The 18,511-nt window shown below is 32.4% G+C and overlaps 1 protein-coding gene across 6 annotated transcripts; it reads right to left on the reverse strand.

Annotated features, from left to right (window-relative positions):
- Positions 1 to 5,825: 5,825 nt before the first annotated feature.
- LOC100802522 (RNA polymerase sigma factor sigC) lies at positions 5,826 to 13,798 on the reverse strand. 6 transcript variants are annotated; one of them, XM_003551079.5, is made up of 7 exons: positions 13,505 to 13,798; positions 12,564 to 12,727; positions 11,545 to 12,072; positions 11,226 to 11,456; positions 7,626 to 7,766; positions 7,322 to 7,522; positions 5,826 to 6,630 (listed from the first exon to the last, which is right to left on the reverse strand). In XM_003551079.5, the coding sequence occupies exons 1-7, from the start codon at positions 13,611 to 13,613 to the stop codon at positions 6,349 to 6,351; spliced, it is 1,656 nt and encodes a 551-aa protein (XP_003551127.1). In that variant the 5' UTR covers positions 13,614 to 13,798; the 3' UTR covers positions 5,826 to 6,348. The 6 variants fall into 6 exon arrangements, 3 of the variants coding, with proteins under 3 accessions (XP_003551127.1, XP_006601060.1, XP_006601059.1); XR_001385820.3 differs by having other exon boundaries at positions 6,490 to 6,630; positions 7,322 to 7,508; positions 13,505 to 13,788; XR_001385821.3 differs by having other exon boundaries at positions 6,524 to 6,662; positions 7,322 to 7,508; positions 13,505 to 13,788.
- Positions 13,799 to 18,511: the final 4,713 nt, after the last annotated feature.

An 18,511-nucleotide genomic window follows, 5' to 3' on the forward strand; every position in this document is an offset into this window, starting at 1 on the left:
ATATATTATTCTCTCATGAGTCATACCAACGGTTGAGATCATACTGACAATATAAACAATTTAAATTTCGTCTATATTTAATACGATCGATATGTGTATCAGAAAAAAAAAAAAAAAAAAAAAAAAGAAGCAAAGTTCAGTCAATATGTTTCATAAAAAACAATGTTCAATCAATAAATGTAGTGTTGTAGTGTTGATTCAATAAAAAGCACCAAATGTATTTTTTTATCTTTTTTTTTTACAATTTTCTAAAAAACAATACTGTTGTTTCATTTTTTTGCATCACAACATAATCATGATTCTATTGTATTATGGAAAAAATAACAATGAAATCACAAGTTAAAGAAGTATTTGGTCCCTAGAAAGTGGAATAGAGCCAATAGCAACTCCCAAGTCCAATAAGATCCAAGTGTTCAAATATAAGCCGGTACAACTCGAGTCTAAATCTACTCTATTTTAAGGAACTCCTATTTGCAACACTCCTTCCTTCTATTACCTACTTTCACCTTTCCTTACTATTTTACTTTTGATACCTCCTTTAACTCTTTTTTTAATTATATTACTTTAAAAAGTTAAATAAGCATTTGGTCCCTCAACTATTTCATATTTTAATTTTTTGCCTATTTTTAGTTCCTATTGAATTTAAAAAATGACTAATTTTAGTTCCTCTAAAAATTTTTGTCCATTTTTAGTCCCCACTTTATTTTTATTGCTCAAAGTTAATCACTAAGATTTTTCAACTTTTACTATTTTTTTGCTTATTTTTAGACCCTCTCAGGGACTAAGTCTAAGGAATAAAAATAAACAATAGACTAAAAATAAGAAGAAAAAAATTAGAAAGACTAAAATTAGTCTTTAGAAATTTGATAGTGACTAAATGGGAAAAATCATTAAAAAGAATTAAAAATAAAAAATGAAATAATTGAGGGATAAAAAATTATTTAACTTTATTTTGAACAAATCTTAACAAAATCACAAGTTTTATTTTATAAATTGAATTTTTTTCCTCATAACAAATCCAAATTAAATTACCATAAACACACTTAAAATTAGGATCCGAAACCTCTCCCATCGTAAATAATTGGAAAGTCTCTATTTAACAAAATGAACATAGTTAGATGAGATGGGTGACTAGGATTTGTTACATAAAACTCACCCTTTCACTAAAACTCTCAAATGGGCCATTGGATTATAAGAAAGGCTTGACCATTGACACGTGTTTCCTTTAATTTTTTTTTAAGACAAAACCCCCTTGCGTGCTTGTTTGCTAAACACGTTTATGCTGCTTTTGATTTTTTTTCGAGAAATTCATTCTTTGCAACAAGTAAGCAGTGTGTCCGTTTTAAACTTGCGAGTTATGTTTCCTTCTTCTTCCTCCAGCAATGAATGACTTGCGAGAAGTGCAAAGGTGCCTTTGATGTTGATTGAACTCCTCATCTTTGTACAAACTCTCTCTACTCAACACGTATAGCAAAACCAACAGGTTTGTTCATCCAAATTACTATGTCTAACCACACACACTAAAAGATTTAAATCAAACAAACAATAGGATATCAAGCCAAATAAGGACCAAAAGCATCCATAACAAAGTCTACAAATCGCAACACAAACTCCACAAATCGACGTCCCCCCTGCACGATGTTGAGGAAGTCCTCAAACTCTCCTATATATAGCTTCCCGGGCGGCAAGCCATGATGAAATTATTCCGTTGGAGCGGCCGCCGTCGTAACAACTACCAGCCAATGAGTCGTGATTTGGAAAGGGGAAAAACAAAACTTGGTTTCAGGCTTGTTTTAATTAAACAATGAGTATTGGAAAGAAAAAGAAGTAACCACATTTGAGAGTTTTAGGGAAACAGTGTGTTTTATGCAATAAATCCCAGCCACTCAAAAGTGTGTATTTTGTTAATTGGAGACTCTCAATTTATTTGCAATAGGAGAGGATCCGAATTCCTAAAATTAACCACATATACCTTTGAATTATACAATTTTTTTAGTTAAATTAATTCTTAATACTAATATAGCAATGATTATATTAATTAGTCAAGGTTTGAAGTTGACTTAGGAGTTGAATTATGATGAAAATATTTGAATCTTGGATTCCTTACATGTTATAATCTCATCAATCAAGGTATGAATGGTTGATATTGTTATGCTATTATTATTGAGATGTTTTACTCGAACTTGGTAACCATCATATTCAATGGTCGACAGAGTAAGCTACTCAGATACCTAATATCTAGAGGATTTAAATAAGATAAAAAAGAAAATTTTATCTCTTAGTCAGAACTCAGAAGTTAAAGATATAATTCAAATAACATAAAGTATATTTTATTGAAGGAAAGATAAGATAATTATCCTATCTTTTTCTATTTATATTATGTGAAAGGAAAAGATTAAGATTAGATAATTCAATATCTCTCTAAATGAGAAACCACTAAGACTCAAGGTAAAACATTATGATTTTAACTCACATACTATTTTTTCATACCTCTACGCCTCTAAATTGAATGTCAGAGTGTAGGTACCCCACCACCATTCTTGGAGATGCTCACAAAGGAACACCACTATGACCAACCTGTTGCCAAATTCAATCAGAATAAGAACATTAGAGATTTCGTGAAGAAAGGCGGAAAACTGCAGTTTATCCATTCATTGAGAGCGGGACAATGTCCAGAAATTTTAAGGGCTAAGGAAAATTTTATATATGTCTTATTCTAATATATAATTTACCACTTTTCATTTTATTCTTTTAACATTTTTTATGAGTGAAATTGTTAATTAAAATTTAATAATAATGTAATTTCAAGTTTTCAACATCTCATTCAATAGTAATTCATTTAACTACTATCTAACAATATAATTTATTACAAGGTGTAAAAAGAATCAATTTCTAACAATTATATATATATAGAGAGAGAATTTATCTCTTAATTTCAATTCTTCAATAATATTTTAAAAATATTTAAGACACAAATGATAATGTTTATAAAAAAATAGTAAAAGATTTTAAGTGAATAAATTTCTAAGTGTATGTTTATAAACTAAGAGTTTGGAGAGAGATCTAAGGCAACGGCCTCTTTCGCCTTGCCGGCCTTGTCATAGCCACGACTCTGGTTGAGAGATGGTAATAATTATGTTGACTTTCTAGTGAAGCTTAAACCAAATTTTGGGCATTGGTTCACTAATGTGGAGACTCCTCCTAGTAACATGCATAGGTTGTAGGTAGCAAATGTTTGCTAATGCCTTTTCCTATATTGTAATTTTCCTTTTTGTTTTGTTTCTTTTTCTCTCCTTGCCAAAAAAGAAAAAGTTAAATAAATGCATATTTTAGAAAGAGAGAAAATAGGCTATGTAGTGACAATAAAAAAATAATTTTATATTATCTTCTAATTATTATTTATCATGTTTGTTGATTTTACGATAATTATCATAAAAATTATATCAATAAGGATTTGTAATTGAATAACAATATATTATATTATTTTAGATGCATCACCATTAAACTTTTTTAAAAACTGATGCAATAATTTTCATTATCATATTGTTTTCTCTCTTAAGTAAAATTAGTTATCTCTGGGGTTAAGGCATGGGTGAAGGTGCTCTCAATTTGGTATTCTTTTATTGCCAGCCGTGCTAGACAATTTGGGGCCCAAGGTAAAGAAATTTCTAGAAATTTAATAAATATAAATTATCAGTGTTTAAAAGGATTTAAATAATTTTAATTTTGAATCATTTCTTTCAACAATAGCAACAATTATCAGTATGGCCAACAATATTCTATAAACCGAATATATATATATATATATATATTCAGAAAAAGAATATTTTTTTAATATGTAGTCTAATATTTATGTTGGAATGTTAATATTCTCTTGATAATTCTCGCAATACTTTAAAATCAGAATATAAATTAAGATTATCATTATTATAATGTTCACTAAAACTGACAAAATTTTAAAGATTAAGACAATATTTTTATAATTTATCCTCATGTAAAGTCTTAAATTTTTTGGATTTAAATAAAAATTAAAAATAGTTTGATATTGTAAAAAAGTGTTCAAATCTGTTATGTCTAAGTATCTAATAAATACAAATTAATTAATTTTATTCCACTTATTGTAATTTAATAGGCAAGGTAAAATAACAAATTGCACTCACATATTCTCTGTTTTTTTTTTTAAATTGTATTCATATTTCTCCCTTTTTTATGTTACATCTTTTTGTTAATATTGTTGACTAACATCAATTAAAATATGTCTAAGTATCTAATAAATATTCAATAATAAATTAACAATTGATTTTGTGAATAGATCTTTCTTAAGACAATAATAATTTTTCCTTCAATATTTGACTTTTACTTCATTATTGTTAACACTTAAAAAAGATGAAGCTCTTAATTGAGACATTATGTCAAACACATAGCCATCAAAAATACATATTTTCAAAAAAGGAGATAAAAACACAAATGCAAGAGCAAAACACTAAAATTTGAAACAAATGACAATATTCAATCAATAAACATTGTTGGAAGCACGTCCAACAAAAATGCAGTAACCAAACGACCAAACATGCATAAAAAAAGTTGAACTAAAAAGAAGAAGAAGAATGAAGGGTGTTAACACATGTGTACCAACAAGGTGAGTTCATGCCCAACAAAAAAGAAAAAGAAGTAAAAGTGTTAAAATAATTTTAGGCTAAAAATGGTGACATTTCTTTTATGGAGTTAAGAGGAAGAAGACGAGAGTATTTTATACATAAATTTTTATTAAAAGTCATGTGATCAGCATGTGTCTACTTTATGTTAAATTATTAAACGGTGTTTTGGAGGAGACGGATCTGGGTGTAATGTGAGCTAAACAATTAAAAGATTTTTTGTAGAGTGTAAAAAAAGTGAAGTGTCGGGTGCAATTTTAAAAAAACATAGGGGGTGTAAGTATAATTTATTCAATAACTAAATCTAATTTTCCACTATGTACCGAAAAAATCTGACTTTTGATTTTCTCACATTAAAATAACTAAAGTTGAAACAAAACAATAGTAATAAATCATAAATCATATTACCGAGTTTTTTTTATCCCAATAATACAATTAAAAAATTACCTAAATAATACACATAAAAAATTATTTACACATATGATACAAATAACTGTGTAAGTGAGAAATCAGTTTCATGAGAAATCGATTTCTCACTGCATACTTTTTTTATACATAATTGAGAAATTGGTTACTAGGAACCGATTTCCCAGCATGCCTTTCTTTCATTTTTATATACATGTATTCATTTGTTTTTAATTTTTTTCTTTTTTGTTTTTGTTTTAATAATAGTTTGTTTATTTTTTAATTTTTAAGATGATATTAGAGTTTATCTTAGTAATATGTTTTTGGCCTATTGTGTCACCTGCTATTGGGTCTCTATCAGACAATCCATGGATGTCCAATCATATAAACTTCACGCCAAGATGTCCAGTTGTCGACATGAGGAGAGCGGAGGTATTGGAGATCATTTTGTCTAAAAATATGACCAAATTAGTGTATATAAGTGAGAGGACAACCCTCCCCTTACAAACCAGTTTTATAGAGTTAAGTTAAGTCCATAATCCACTTTCTAAGAATAATTAATTTAATTATTTCAAATTGAAAGATATATTTGTTCTAGTTTACTATATTTATATAATTTTATAAATTAAGCAATAGAAAAGAAAATCTCTAATTTTTTTCCGTTCAATTGTATAAGATTTCCTTCTCTTGACTTTTTACTGTTACATTGCAATAAAGATTTCGAAGTGGCAGGAAGCTGGGCTTTAGATAAGGAGACGATAAATATGCACAGAAACATACAAATTTATTACATACATACCATGATAAGACATGTATTTGAATATACATAATAGACTATAGCACAAATCTTATAAAAATTCAAATCTTTTGCCAAAGAACACACAGCAGGTGTGTGAAAACTCCTACCAGTCCTAAAAACAAAACCTACCTCAGACTCAGAGGCACATCTACGTCATTCATTCCCAAAGGCCAAATCAAGAACAAGCATATATAAGCATTATCACATGATTTCATGGTTGACCACAAAAGAGATCACCAGCATTATAGTGTTTGAGGCCTTCTATGTTGTCAACATCTTTGTGTGGTGAAATGCTGCACAAGTAACAACTGATGATGATGCTTTTTCCAGGTAGGAGAAACACACAATCAAGAAGATGGATGGCCACCGTTAAAGAACTTCGATGCGTACTGCATCCAACCAATTCTGGACCAAGAGTTTGTACACATCCTTCATAGCCAGATGAAACCAAGATGCTGTTTCAGCTTACCAGAAGAAGACAAAGATATGCTACAGATCCAAATAATAATGTAACTTTGAGATGGTTGCTTCATTCTTTAACTTTGTTAGAGCTTTTTTTTCTATCTTCCTTATCCTCTCTTTGCTAACTTTGAAAAGTGTCCCTATGTCCTGAAGAGACCTAGGCTGGTTATCATTAAGGCCAAAGCGTAGGGTTAATATTTTCCTTTCCCTTAAGTTCAAGCCTTTCAGGAGATCATGTACGTCTTTTCTCATATGTTGCTTCATTACAGCATCTTCAGGACTCTCAATTGTTGCATCGGGCAAAAGTTCCTGCAGCATTCATGCCACAATACAGTTTATACCTGATAAGATGGCAAGATAATTGTTCATGAAAATATAGTATTCTTATATAGGTTAAAATCGCTGAGTCATATAACTGGTTGCATATTAAGTGTAAAACGGTAAGATGGAAACTTTGGTACCCAGCTACCCCATGTATGCTTTATGACTCTTGATGGGTATGAAAAAATACAGCCAAAAACTTGCTCAGATACATAAGTGAGGTAAGCTTGGTCACTAGAAATTACATATCTCAAATGGCAGTAACAGCAGTTCAACCTTGATGTAGGCAAGGCAAAGGATTCTGAGAACGTGAATGTACCAACATGAACATACATGATCAACAAAATCCCTTGACGAAAAACCAAATAACAGGAAAGAAAATGTAGTTCCATGTACATCGGATGCTCACAAGATAGCATGCTTTTTCTATTTGATTGTGGATCTCATTTTAGGAATTTATTGATGTAATGAACTTGGCAAGTAATTTATCTCCTTTTCTTAAAGGCAGAGGTCTTTCTCATACTCCCAGACATTTACAAGGCTTTGCACCTTTCTCTTCAATGACAAAGATAATGATGATTAAAAACCATATAGCAATAGATCAAATCATCAAAACATGCAATAAAAACTTATGAGAAGTGGGTAAGAGAGGCAAAGACTGAGTGAATCATAGTCTTACCATATATTCTACACCAAGGTAGTCCCCCACCTTCTGATCAATTGAAGCAACTATTCTTAGACAATTGCTAGCTGATTTGATTTTATCCAGTGAAAGACCTGTCATCTTTGCAATTTCGTAATCATCTGGGCATTTCTTGTGTGTACTTTTCATGGCTTTTCGAGCTTTCTGGATCTGATTTATTGCCCTGTTCAACGACCACTAAAAAGAATAATGAAGATGAAAAGAACACAGGGATCAAATTTTAGATCGTCTTGGATGAGACTGGTACTAAAACAATCTCCTAAGCAAAAGAGGAACATACAGGAATTACAATTCCTCGAGCATATCGTGCCACCACTCTTAAAATTGATTTCCTTATCCAGTACTGCACATAGGTTGAGAATTTGTAGCCCCTAGTACTGTCAAATCTTTCAGCTCCTTGAAGAACACCTACGTATCCTGCCTATGAAATGTGAAGAAAAAACATGAGTCAATGAGAAGCTAATTGAAGGAGGATTCATGTAGATGTTGATAGTTACAATGGATCAATGAGAAGCTAACTGAAGTAGGATTCATGCAGGTGTTGATAGTTACATTTTAATTCTATCATTTCTACTTTTAGTCAACTTCATGAAAATATTTACCTAGGTATTGATGGAACTATGGAAGCACACTACAACTTTCAATTGTCCTTTCATGTTGTCATATGTTTACAAAATGATCAAATCATAAAGCTACAAAAACATGCATGTGACATTGACCTTAAACCATTAAACTTACAGCCAAAATGATTACATTCATCATGTGCAGCATGACCTATGATGTTTTGGGAGCAGAGGACTTAAATCTGTTAGGATATATGGAGAAGGGAAAGTCAGTTAAGATGGTTAGACTATTAATAAGTCAGTTAGTTAGTTAGAGGGGTTTATTAGATATAAATAGGGGAAGAAGCATAGGGGAGATTCAGATCTGTATCATTTTGTAAATTGAGCATTAGCTCTTTGTGAAAGGAGAAATCCTTTGTGAAGGGGAAACCCTTGAGGGGAGTTTTCTCTCCTATTTTCTGTTCTTCTCTTACTAGTCAATAAAATCCTTTCTTTTCTTTCTCATTTCAATTCTTGGTTCCCAACAATTGGTCTAACCTGCAGGATTCGTGTTCATGATGGAAAACTGAGTGGGAGCATTGGAGAAATTGGCCAGGGATCAAGAGGAGAAACAGACGGATCTGCGATGTGACATTGCCCACATCAAGGACAATATGCCAGACATGAAACAGATCAAAGAATTGATCTTGGAGTGCTTGTCAAGCAAGAAAAAGGAAACCCTCATCTATAAAAGGGAGAGTTCCACAGTGTTCTTGAAAGAGAGGACCAACATTTTAGAGCTGAAACATATGTTGGCAAGATATTGACTGAAGAGGTTGATCCTTATTCGACTCAGCAAGACAAAAATAGCATGGAGAGAAGTGGGTCAGAATGCAATGAAGTAAAGGCTAGTTCTTTGACAAGAAATCTGGAACTACCCACCTTTGATGGAAGCATAGAAGGGGAAATTGATTCAAAGGGTAGCAATTTTAAGTGTGACGGTGACCCAATGCAGTTCTGGAAATCAGAAAACAAAAGTAAAGAAGGTTCAATAATCAAGAACCACACACTATGGTGGAGAGGAAACCAAAAATGATGAAACAATATTAGCAAGAGAAACAAAAATTGAAAAAGTTATGATGGAGGAAGAAGTTGATCCTTCGATAAGAGGGAGAAACACAAGGAAAACAAAGTAAAGAATGTGGACTGTTCAAAGACCATTTTCTTTATAACCCAATACCAAAGTTGATCAAGAAGAAAGTCGAACTTTGTGATGCAACCAAGCCTCATTGTTTTCAAGATTCAGATTTCCATCAAAAGATTGTTATGATGAAACATAAATCATTCATGAAGGTGGTTGGAACATCAATGATATTGGAATCTTGGAATGCCATCTTTGTTGTGTCTATGGATGACAGCTCGACAATGTAGCCAAGGCAGAAGGGATGTACAAAGGCAGTCATGATGATTCAAGTTATATGGGGTCCATCCTCTTCCCCACCACCACCGAAGCTGCCAGACCTAAGTTTGCATAAAGTGGCCAGCGGGTTCACAGTTGATTCCCCATGGAGGGACACCAAAGAGGCACATCCTGTTAATGTAAATGATTCAGTTCTGAAGGATGAGAAAGAGGAAGGGGAAGTTTTGGAATTCTATAAAGTGGGTCCAACTTTCTGCATAGTGGATCTGATTATGGATGTAATGGGCCAAGATGAGTGTAGAGATACCACCACAGTTTGTGGCTTCTAAATGAAGTTTCAGTTGAGTTGGTGACAGTCAAGGAGAAACATAAATCATCCTTGAGACCTTTGGACCTAGGGTTGTCCATGGAAAACAGAGCAGACATGAAACCAGTACTGAAACAGCTAACTCAGGTTTACCCATGAAGTTTCATCACAGAACAAGAATGGTGTTACAAACTAGGAGTTCAAACTGAGTGGCAGGATTTATACTGTTAAACTTGGATTCTTGCGTAGCTGATGACATGTTAAGAGCGCAGAGGTGGACAGAGATTGCAGCATCACACGTGGAGGTCCAGATTATTCAGAATTTGCTTCCATCCCGACCTCCACCGGAGCCACAGAACTCAACCCCGCATTCAGGGGCAGTGGGTCATTCCTAGTTAAGCTACAATGGGTGCAGTTGTCTTCAAAGAATCGAAGAAAACATGAGGAAGTTTCAGTGTGCAATTCCAGTTTTCAAATTCCAACCTTGAGGACAAGGTTGATTTTTAGGAGGGGTGCATTGTTAGGATATAAAGAAAAGGGAGAGTTAGTTAGGATAGTTAGACTATTAATGAGTTAGTTAGTTAGTTAGTTAGAGGGGTTTATTAGATATAAATAGGGGAAGAGGGATAGGAGAGAGGGGGATCTCATCATTTGTAGATTGAGCATTAGCTCTTTGTGAAAGGAGAAATCCTTTGTGAATGGGAAACCCTTGGAGGAGAGTTTTCTCCTATTTTCTGTTCTTTTAATCAAGAAATTTCATCTTTCTTTCCTTTCTTTTATTTTCTAATTTGGGTTCCAAGCAAAATCCTATGATGTTTTGGGTTTATCCTATTTAAGATCTTGCTTGTGGCTTAGCTTTCCATGTTTATCTCTTTCTGAAACTATGCAGAAATATATATTGCTAAATTGCAAAAGTTTAAAATATTTTATTATAACCACCACCACCCTTCCAACAAAAAGAAGAAGAAAAAAAAAGTCTCATGTTTCAGACCCCTTGTACTCCATGAATCCTTGAAAATTTCTGGAACACTGATATTAATAGTTAAAACTAAGGATGAAGAAGTCATTTTCCATGCCCATAATAATTTTCTTCACTAAAAATTCAGTCTTGGCGCCTTTTTTACCAGCTAATAATTTTCTATTTGCAGTTTATCCACAGAATACAATCTTTCCCATGGGTTTGTTTTATCTAGTTGAGAAAATAAATTTCAATTCGTCATGGTAAGATCTGAGTGATTTATCATGAAAGGAAAAAATAATAAGAGATCACATGTAATAGTTATGTTTAAAGTTAGAGATCATAAATTGTGGGAGCACTTGAATTGATTTGGATGAAAACATCATGAAGGGAAATGTGTAACTTATGCTATGCCTCTCTACATGACCTTTCTTTCATTGAACTGATATCTTTGAAGTATTTACTGTGATTTTAACTCTCACAAGTTGTTAATTGTTAGCTCTATAAAATATCGACTCTTAATCAGGAAACTCAGGTTCTTGAGATATAACTTACAACTGTATATGACGAGTGCACAAATAGGTAAAAGACAAATCATAAGAAACAATGACAAATTACAAATAAAATCACGAGCAATGACATTTGGAACAAACCTGAAGTAAATCATCCAAAGCTATTCCCATACCCCTGTATTTTCGGGCAAGGTATAGAACTAAGGAACGAGTACTTCGTATGAGCTCATCCTGGCAATAATAGCCACGATGCAATAGCTTCTGTAGCACCTTCTCATCAACTCCAGATGCTTCTGCCCAGGTACTCAAGCTTGCTACTCGCTTGGTATCCTCTTCTATAGCTGTCCTAATTTTCTCTAACTCTGCTAGCACCTAGAGTAGTACAGATTACAGAATTTAAATGTTTCTGTAATTTACAAAAATGGTACAAAATCCCATATTTTCTAGGTAATGCACTAACCTTTACGCCTTTTGACATCTCTGCCTCCCTTTTAGCAACCAGTATCCTTTTATTTTTAGTATTTGGTGCTCTTTTCACAAGTGAAGCTGAGAAACCTAACAGATCTTCCTGATTAGCTTTTAAAGTCAATGACTGGGACGACACTGCTGTGGAAACAAATTCTCTCTTTCTTCTGGTTTTATTTTCCTTTTTCTTGCTAGACTGGACAACAACTTTGTCCTTGTAGTCATCCACTTTGTCAGCATAGTTTGACACAAGTGAGGTTCCAAGTGATCTTGATAGACAAACATTGAATAACTCAAGAGCACCAAGCTTTCCTAGTTGCAATATAATAGCCTTTTCCAACCTCAGTGCTTCAGAATCAACAAAAGTTTCTTCTAAAACACATAGGTTCTCCATTAACAAACGAAAATGCTGTGCCCTGAATGACTCAAACTTCTTAGAAACAGTAGATACCTCTCCAAAAGGCATTTGGGTATTATCAATCATTTTATGTACACTACTCAGTGACCTCTTTCCTTTGTTTACCTGGGAAGGGAAAGTAACATCTTGTATAGTTAAGCTATCAATGTAGAGCTTATTTGGATATAAACTTATTCATTAATACTAAGAAGAAGATCAAAAAGGTAAAATGTACGTTATGGATAAGCTAAAATCAGCCTTTGGAGAAGCTAAATGAAAGATGTACTATAAATTAGCTTATGCATAAGCTAGTTTTAACTTAGGAGAGAAACTTAATTCATTTTATCTTCTTATTTTCTTCTCCCATAAGTGCTTATTGAAAAAATTATCCATTCATGACGATAATTGATTCAACTCTTCTAAAATGAAGAAGTAAGGATACATTCACAGTTAATTTGAAGTGAGTTCAAATTATCAAATACTTTAATGTAAATCAAGAATAAATACACCCTTATTTTCTCACTTAGACAAGTCAAATTCCAATATAATAATGCCACATGAATTGTAACTTTCGAATAAGAAAATCATAAGGCTTGTCATAAAGGACTATGTTGAACCTGGGTTTCTTCTCTTCCTAATGAATCATTTTCCAAGGTTTCCAAGGCTGATGATGAAAATGCAAACACCCTTCCAAAATCCTTTTGCAAAGCTTCTCCTTCCTCATAAAATGTTGAGGGGAAAGATAACCTCGTGAAGTTGAAACAAGTTTCCCTGACTCCAGCTGCACCATATTTAACCCAAAATTGAAAACAATAGAAAAGAAATAGAAACACACTAATGAAGTATGGCCATGTTATTAACCTTCTAATTTTAAAAAAAAAAAACTAATTATGAATTTACCATAACGTTTGTTAAGCCTTTTTCTTTTAGTTTAATTTACATGTATTGTCATATATCTATCAACTGATCAAAAATCATTCATATGACTTTTAAGTTACTGACTGTAAGAGTCAACAAATTTATCATAGATGACAATTTATGATTCAATGATGATAATGTAAAAACTCTTTACATTAAGTAAGTGCATACACCCTTTTTGTTTTATTCGTAGCAATCCTACTCAAGTACCAAGAGGTTTAAAACAATTCATGTCCATTGCTCAAACAAATGAGCTAGATGCCCTTGGTTAATTGCATACACTATTTCCTCTCTATTTAGATATAAAATGATTGTTTCTGAAGAATAAATTGTGCCAATAACAATAATAATAAGAAGAAAAAGGTTTAAGTATGTTTGAGATCCTCATATATATCCGATTTTTGTAAGTGATGACATAGCACCATCCAGTTCAACTGCTTTTCCAATATATATCAGCAGTTGAGATGGTGTTATATCATCACTTGATTAACGTCAAGAAACAGGAACAAAATTTTTAACATATCAGAAACTCTAAACAATGAAAAAATTATCATATACTCAAAACAAAAGTTAGATAAATATCATAAAAATGATGATGATGATCGGTAATTAAGGTGTAAAAGGAAAGAAAAGAAGTGACCAGAAGATGGAGAAAGGCAGAGAGGTGAATTGGTGAAGGAATGAGGAGTGTGAAGAAGCAGACAATATCTGAGTCTGGGATTTAGCCCGAAGCCGAAACCGAGGCCCATAGTGTTTTGATGCGTTGAGTGAGGGATAGAGAAAGAGAGTCCATGAAATGGTCGTTGAAATTCAGAGAAGAGAAAGAATTAGAATTTTGGAAGGTCATAAAAAAACGTTAAGCAACACGTAATGTGGATATCATGTGGCGTTGCTGTCACTCCCACCACCAGTTCTTCATCTCCCTGGCAATGGCTGGAATATTTTTCTTCTTTTTTAATTATTTTAAAAAAGGATTCCTGGGCCTCCTGGATTGTTAGGCCCAGCTTTTATAGTTTTATTCTGTTGGAGGTTGCTATTCACACCCAACTTTTGCACCTGACATCCCCTCCCCTCTTCATAAACACCCCCAATCAGTGCTTTGTAGTTTTAAAACCCGGCTCAGATTGGCTGCTGCAACTTTATGCCTCACGCGCCATTGCGCCAACAATATTTTCACTCTTTTAAATTTTATATCAGGTTAAATTAATTTATTTGTCCTCTAATTTATTTTTTATATTATATTTTATTTTTTTTCAATTAAGTATGTAACTTTAAAATAAATTTAATTTAGTTCTACCATCTAAATTGAACTAATATCGTTAGAAAAGTTAATGAGATGACGTAATCATGAAAAGCAAAAACATAAAATCAATCTAAAGCATTTATGAGGAATCACATGCTTAATCTTTTGAGTGTAAACATGATAAATGTCATTTTTGGCCAGTGTGTACGTTTTAACGTCTCGTAAATAAAGAAAGAAAATTTAATATTTTTTAAAATATTACTTGTGTGATTTTAAAGAATTATTGTCGCTAAAAATTGTAAATAATTCTTTCAAAATATTTTATTTTGTGGTATTTAGATTATGTGTGAATTCTTGAATTCTGTTATGATTACATTTTATTTGATTACATGTTTTAATAATTCAGTTATTATTTATTTTCTAGATATTCTTATTATGGACCTTGAATGAAAAGATGTCAGCTTTGGGCTCAGAAACTAAAATAATAAAAACAAAAACTAATGGGGGTTGTGAATAGCAGAACAGGGAGGTGCTGGAAGTAAATATGTTCAGTTTCTAGAAGGAAAATGCGAAAAGTTTTCTTTTTATGTTGTGGGAATAATTCTTAGGACTTATGAATTCTTCCATTTATTATTCTTTATTAGTCTTATTTGTCATTTTACCTCCCATTCCGAGCCTATAAATATCACTCCTCATTCCTTAGTTCATCACACCTTCTTAGAGAAAAGTTAGAAAGATTAGAGATAAAACTAGAGAGAATGAAGATTTTGGAGCTCACCTTATTACTGTGTTGAATCTATTTTTGATAAACATAAATTGTTGTTATACTGTATATTATTCTTAGATTGAATGGAAAGAAAATGAACTTGAGATGAACGCATAAAAACATGCAAGAACAAGGTGAGTGTGGTGAGAAAACTAGAAGAACAACCCTTTTGATCCTAAAGATGGGCCTGAGGTGCATCTCCTAGTGTTAGTAACTTGTTTATTTCTTTTTTTTTTTGTATCGTATTTATTTTAATTACTAAGAATACTAACTTGTTACAAAGCTTTTATAATTAAAATAGTGTACTATTTTTATAATTGTATTATATTATTTTAGATCTAGTTATTATAAATTTGAAATGAGAACTATTTTAGAAATACAAGAACCCCACGTTTTTGTCAAAGAAAAATAAGAGAGAAATTGTATTCAAGTATGAATATAAATTTAATATTACTAAGTAATTTCTTTAAAAATATGATTATGAAAGTTTATTATTTTATGAGAAAAAATTATTTTGTGGTTCATTATCATATATAAATTGTTACATAATATTTTATGTAAGAAAGAGTTATTTTAAATGATTACTAATTATTATTATATAAATTGTTTCATAAGTTTTTATGAGAAAAGATGTTAGTTTATGTGCCTTTCAAAATATAGACAAATTTGTCACAACCACCTAGTTTCAAGTTCCACTAAGTTTATGTACGTTGAATTCTTGACAAACCACCAAATTACACTAATTTCTCACAAGTTACAAGTATTTTGTCACAATCACTTCTGACTAACTCTGCAAACCAAGCTTTACCCCAAACTTGATCAACACACAATATTCTTTGTCCTATCAAGTCTCTGTTGACTCTAAACAATCAAAAAATATTTTTTGTTTGAGTTTGAACACTGACTAATTATGTGGTCGTCTTATAGATGGATTCATAATCATCCCTTAGTTTTTTTCTCTCAATATGTTCAAAGTGTTTTGAGAGCTTTTGAACTTTACAAGAATATACAAAAATAATAAAGAATGTTTTCACGCAAGGTTTGTTATCTTGTTCTTCAAAGCTTCTAGTATTTATAGCCTTCATCTTCATGTATTTGTTGTCTCACAATGAGGAGATTTCTTCACTTGCTCTTCATCTGATGATAATGGTCATTAGAGTATTTAATGCTTACATTAAATGCACGTCCTTTCTTAATGCAAAGAGTCCACTCTGGTTGGCTTAGAGCTTGACACTTTCAAAACCTGATCTTCAATTATTATTTATAGGATTTTGAAAGATCTTAGGAGAATGTCTTTGCAAAGTGAATTCCAAACATAAAGTATTAAATTAAGACATAAATGTCAACTCTTAAATGTTTATCAAAAGATGGCTTAAGCTTGCTATCGTCTGATTATTCAGACATAGACTCAGCTAGCATAATCTAATAACACATTGGATTCAAGTTTTAATATTTGTATTTATTTTCATTTAATCAAAATAATTAGGAGTTTTGATTTGTCTTAAGACATAAATGTCTTTTGACTCAATACTTACTGAATAAAATAACATGTGTATATCATATACATACATGTGACACACTTTAAAATATAGTTACAAACTTTCATTTTTATAAACGTTATCAATTTAGGCCCCTTTCAGGTTGGTTGTTAGTTTCCGGTTTTTGGTTTTAAAATGCAATTTCAAAACGGAAACGCATTGGGCTAAAATGGGGCTAAGTTGGATTTTAGTTCTTTTCAAAACAATTTTCACCTCATTTCAAAAACCAAAAAATAGGTTTATGGGTTTTTGTTGTTGGTTTTACCCTAAACCCAAGAGACTAACTTCTACCTTCACGTTGCTTTCTCTCCCCCTTCATGTTGTTCTCTGTCCAACTTCTATCATCTTCTTTGTTGGTTCTCTTTGTCTGTCGTCGTCTGCCTCCCATCACCCACCACTTTCTCCCCCAAAGATTATTCTCTTTTGTCGCCTCTGCACTTCCCTTAGCCCACCATAACTTTGCACATCCATAACCCAAACACATTCACCACCCTTTGTCATCTCATTGTTTTCCCTACGCCGGTCAACCACTAGTGGTGGCAGCATCAAACCTTGCAACTTCGTCTTCTTTCATTATAGAATGACATCGTCACCCTTCTCCAACATTCTTGTCTCCCACCACCACCGCATGTTCATACAACACCAATGACGGCAGATTTGACTCTACGTGTGTGTGAAACCCTATGTTTTATCACCACCATCGTCGTCACCTTTGTTGTTGTTTGCAACATGGTGGGATTAGAGTCGACACAACGCATTGTGTGCTAATGTAATGGCAAAGTCATCAGGGTTGGGTTTGTGGTGAGAAGAATGGAGAGTGCACTCAGGAACATGTCTTGATTCTTGTTGATTTTGGGGCTAATTTTTCTTTTTGATTCTTGTTTGAGATCTCTTGATTTTTAGTATTAATTTCTTATGAGATTTTTGGTTTCCCTTATTCATCTTCATTTCTTGTGTTGATTCTTGTTTGATGTTGTGTAATAATTTGTTTTTGAGATCTTTTGTTTTCCTTTTTTCATTGTTTGAGATTTGTTGATTTTTAGTATAGTTTTCTATTGTTAATTTTTGGATTCATGCAAATTCATAAAGAACATTCAATTTTCTTTGAGTTCTAAAAAGTTCATAAATGTTGATTTTGAAATTAATTATGAGGTTTCTTTTGTATTTTACAACAGTTTTCAAAATTAAAGTTGAAATTAAAAATTCAAAACTGGATTTGATTTTCAAATATTTTAAAACTGAAAATGTAAAAGCACCTCAAACGGGACCTTATATATCAATATTGAGTCTGTATTTATTCAAATAAAGTTGCAAGACGTTAGAACAAAGGAGAATGTGGATGAAAGTTTGAAAAAAAAAAGACAAAAAAGGCTTCAAGTCCCACATCGCTCAGGATAAACACTTGAATAGTGTTTCACTCCCTATATATAGAGAGCTCCTTTCTTCATTTTTCCTTGTCCCAGTTGAGAAGCATTTCCTCAACTTTTCTTTCTCCCTCCCATATTTCAGCCGATGCATTTCTGGCAAACTTCTCCCTCTTTTTTTCTGTCGCTCTAAAATTTCGGTTAGCTATAAGAGTGACTTTATAAGTCATAATTTCGGTTGGCTATAAGAGTGAATTTTTAAATCATAATTTTGGTTGGCTATAAGAGTGACTTTTTAAGTCATATTTTCAGTTGGCTATAATAGTGACTTTTCAAGTCATACAAGAGGGTGTAATTCTAGAAAGGTTCCCTCAGTGTAGTGGGAATCTTATACAGTGATCTGGACTGTTTTATCTTGGGGACTTCGTGGTTGTTAGTCTGCTTGCACAATTTTTGGCAGTGCCACGAAACATCTTAAAGAAAGCGACATTGTCCGCGACTCAGCCAATAATTTTTTCAGTTTGCCATAAACTATTGTGACAACAATTTTAAGACGGTTTCGGTTCTGCTATAGCTACCGTAGATATTACTGGCTCGAACAACAATGACCTCAACAAACATTTTAGGTTTGAAGGGTATCATTTCAAACGTTGGCAACAAAAGATGATGTTTTCTTTAACTATGAGAAAAGTTGTGTATGTTTTGAACACTGATATTCCGATGGTACCTGAGGATG

The sequence above is a fragment of the Glycine max genome, chromosome 17 (genome assembly GCF_000004515.6).
Source record: "Glycine max cultivar Williams 82 chromosome 17, Glycine_max_v4.0, whole genome shotgun sequence".
Lineage (NCBI taxonomy): Eukaryota > Viridiplantae > Streptophyta > Magnoliopsida > Fabales > Fabaceae > Glycine > Glycine max.

Excerpts from the sequence above, each read along its gene's own strand:
- LOC100802522 (XM_003551079.5), bottom strand. The coding sequence starts at position 13,613 with ATGGGCCTCGGTTTCGGCTTCGGGCTAAATCCCAGACTCAGATATTGT. Across the intron at positions 7,523-7,625 it reads CTCGAGGAATTGTAATTCCT|TGGTCGTTGAACAGGGCAAT; the intron begins GTATGTTCCTCT and ends TATTCTTTTTAG. Across the intron at positions 6,631-7,321 it reads ACCTTGGTGTAGAATATATG|GAACTTTTGCCCGATGCAAC; the intron begins GTAAGACTATGA and ends TGAATGCTGCAG.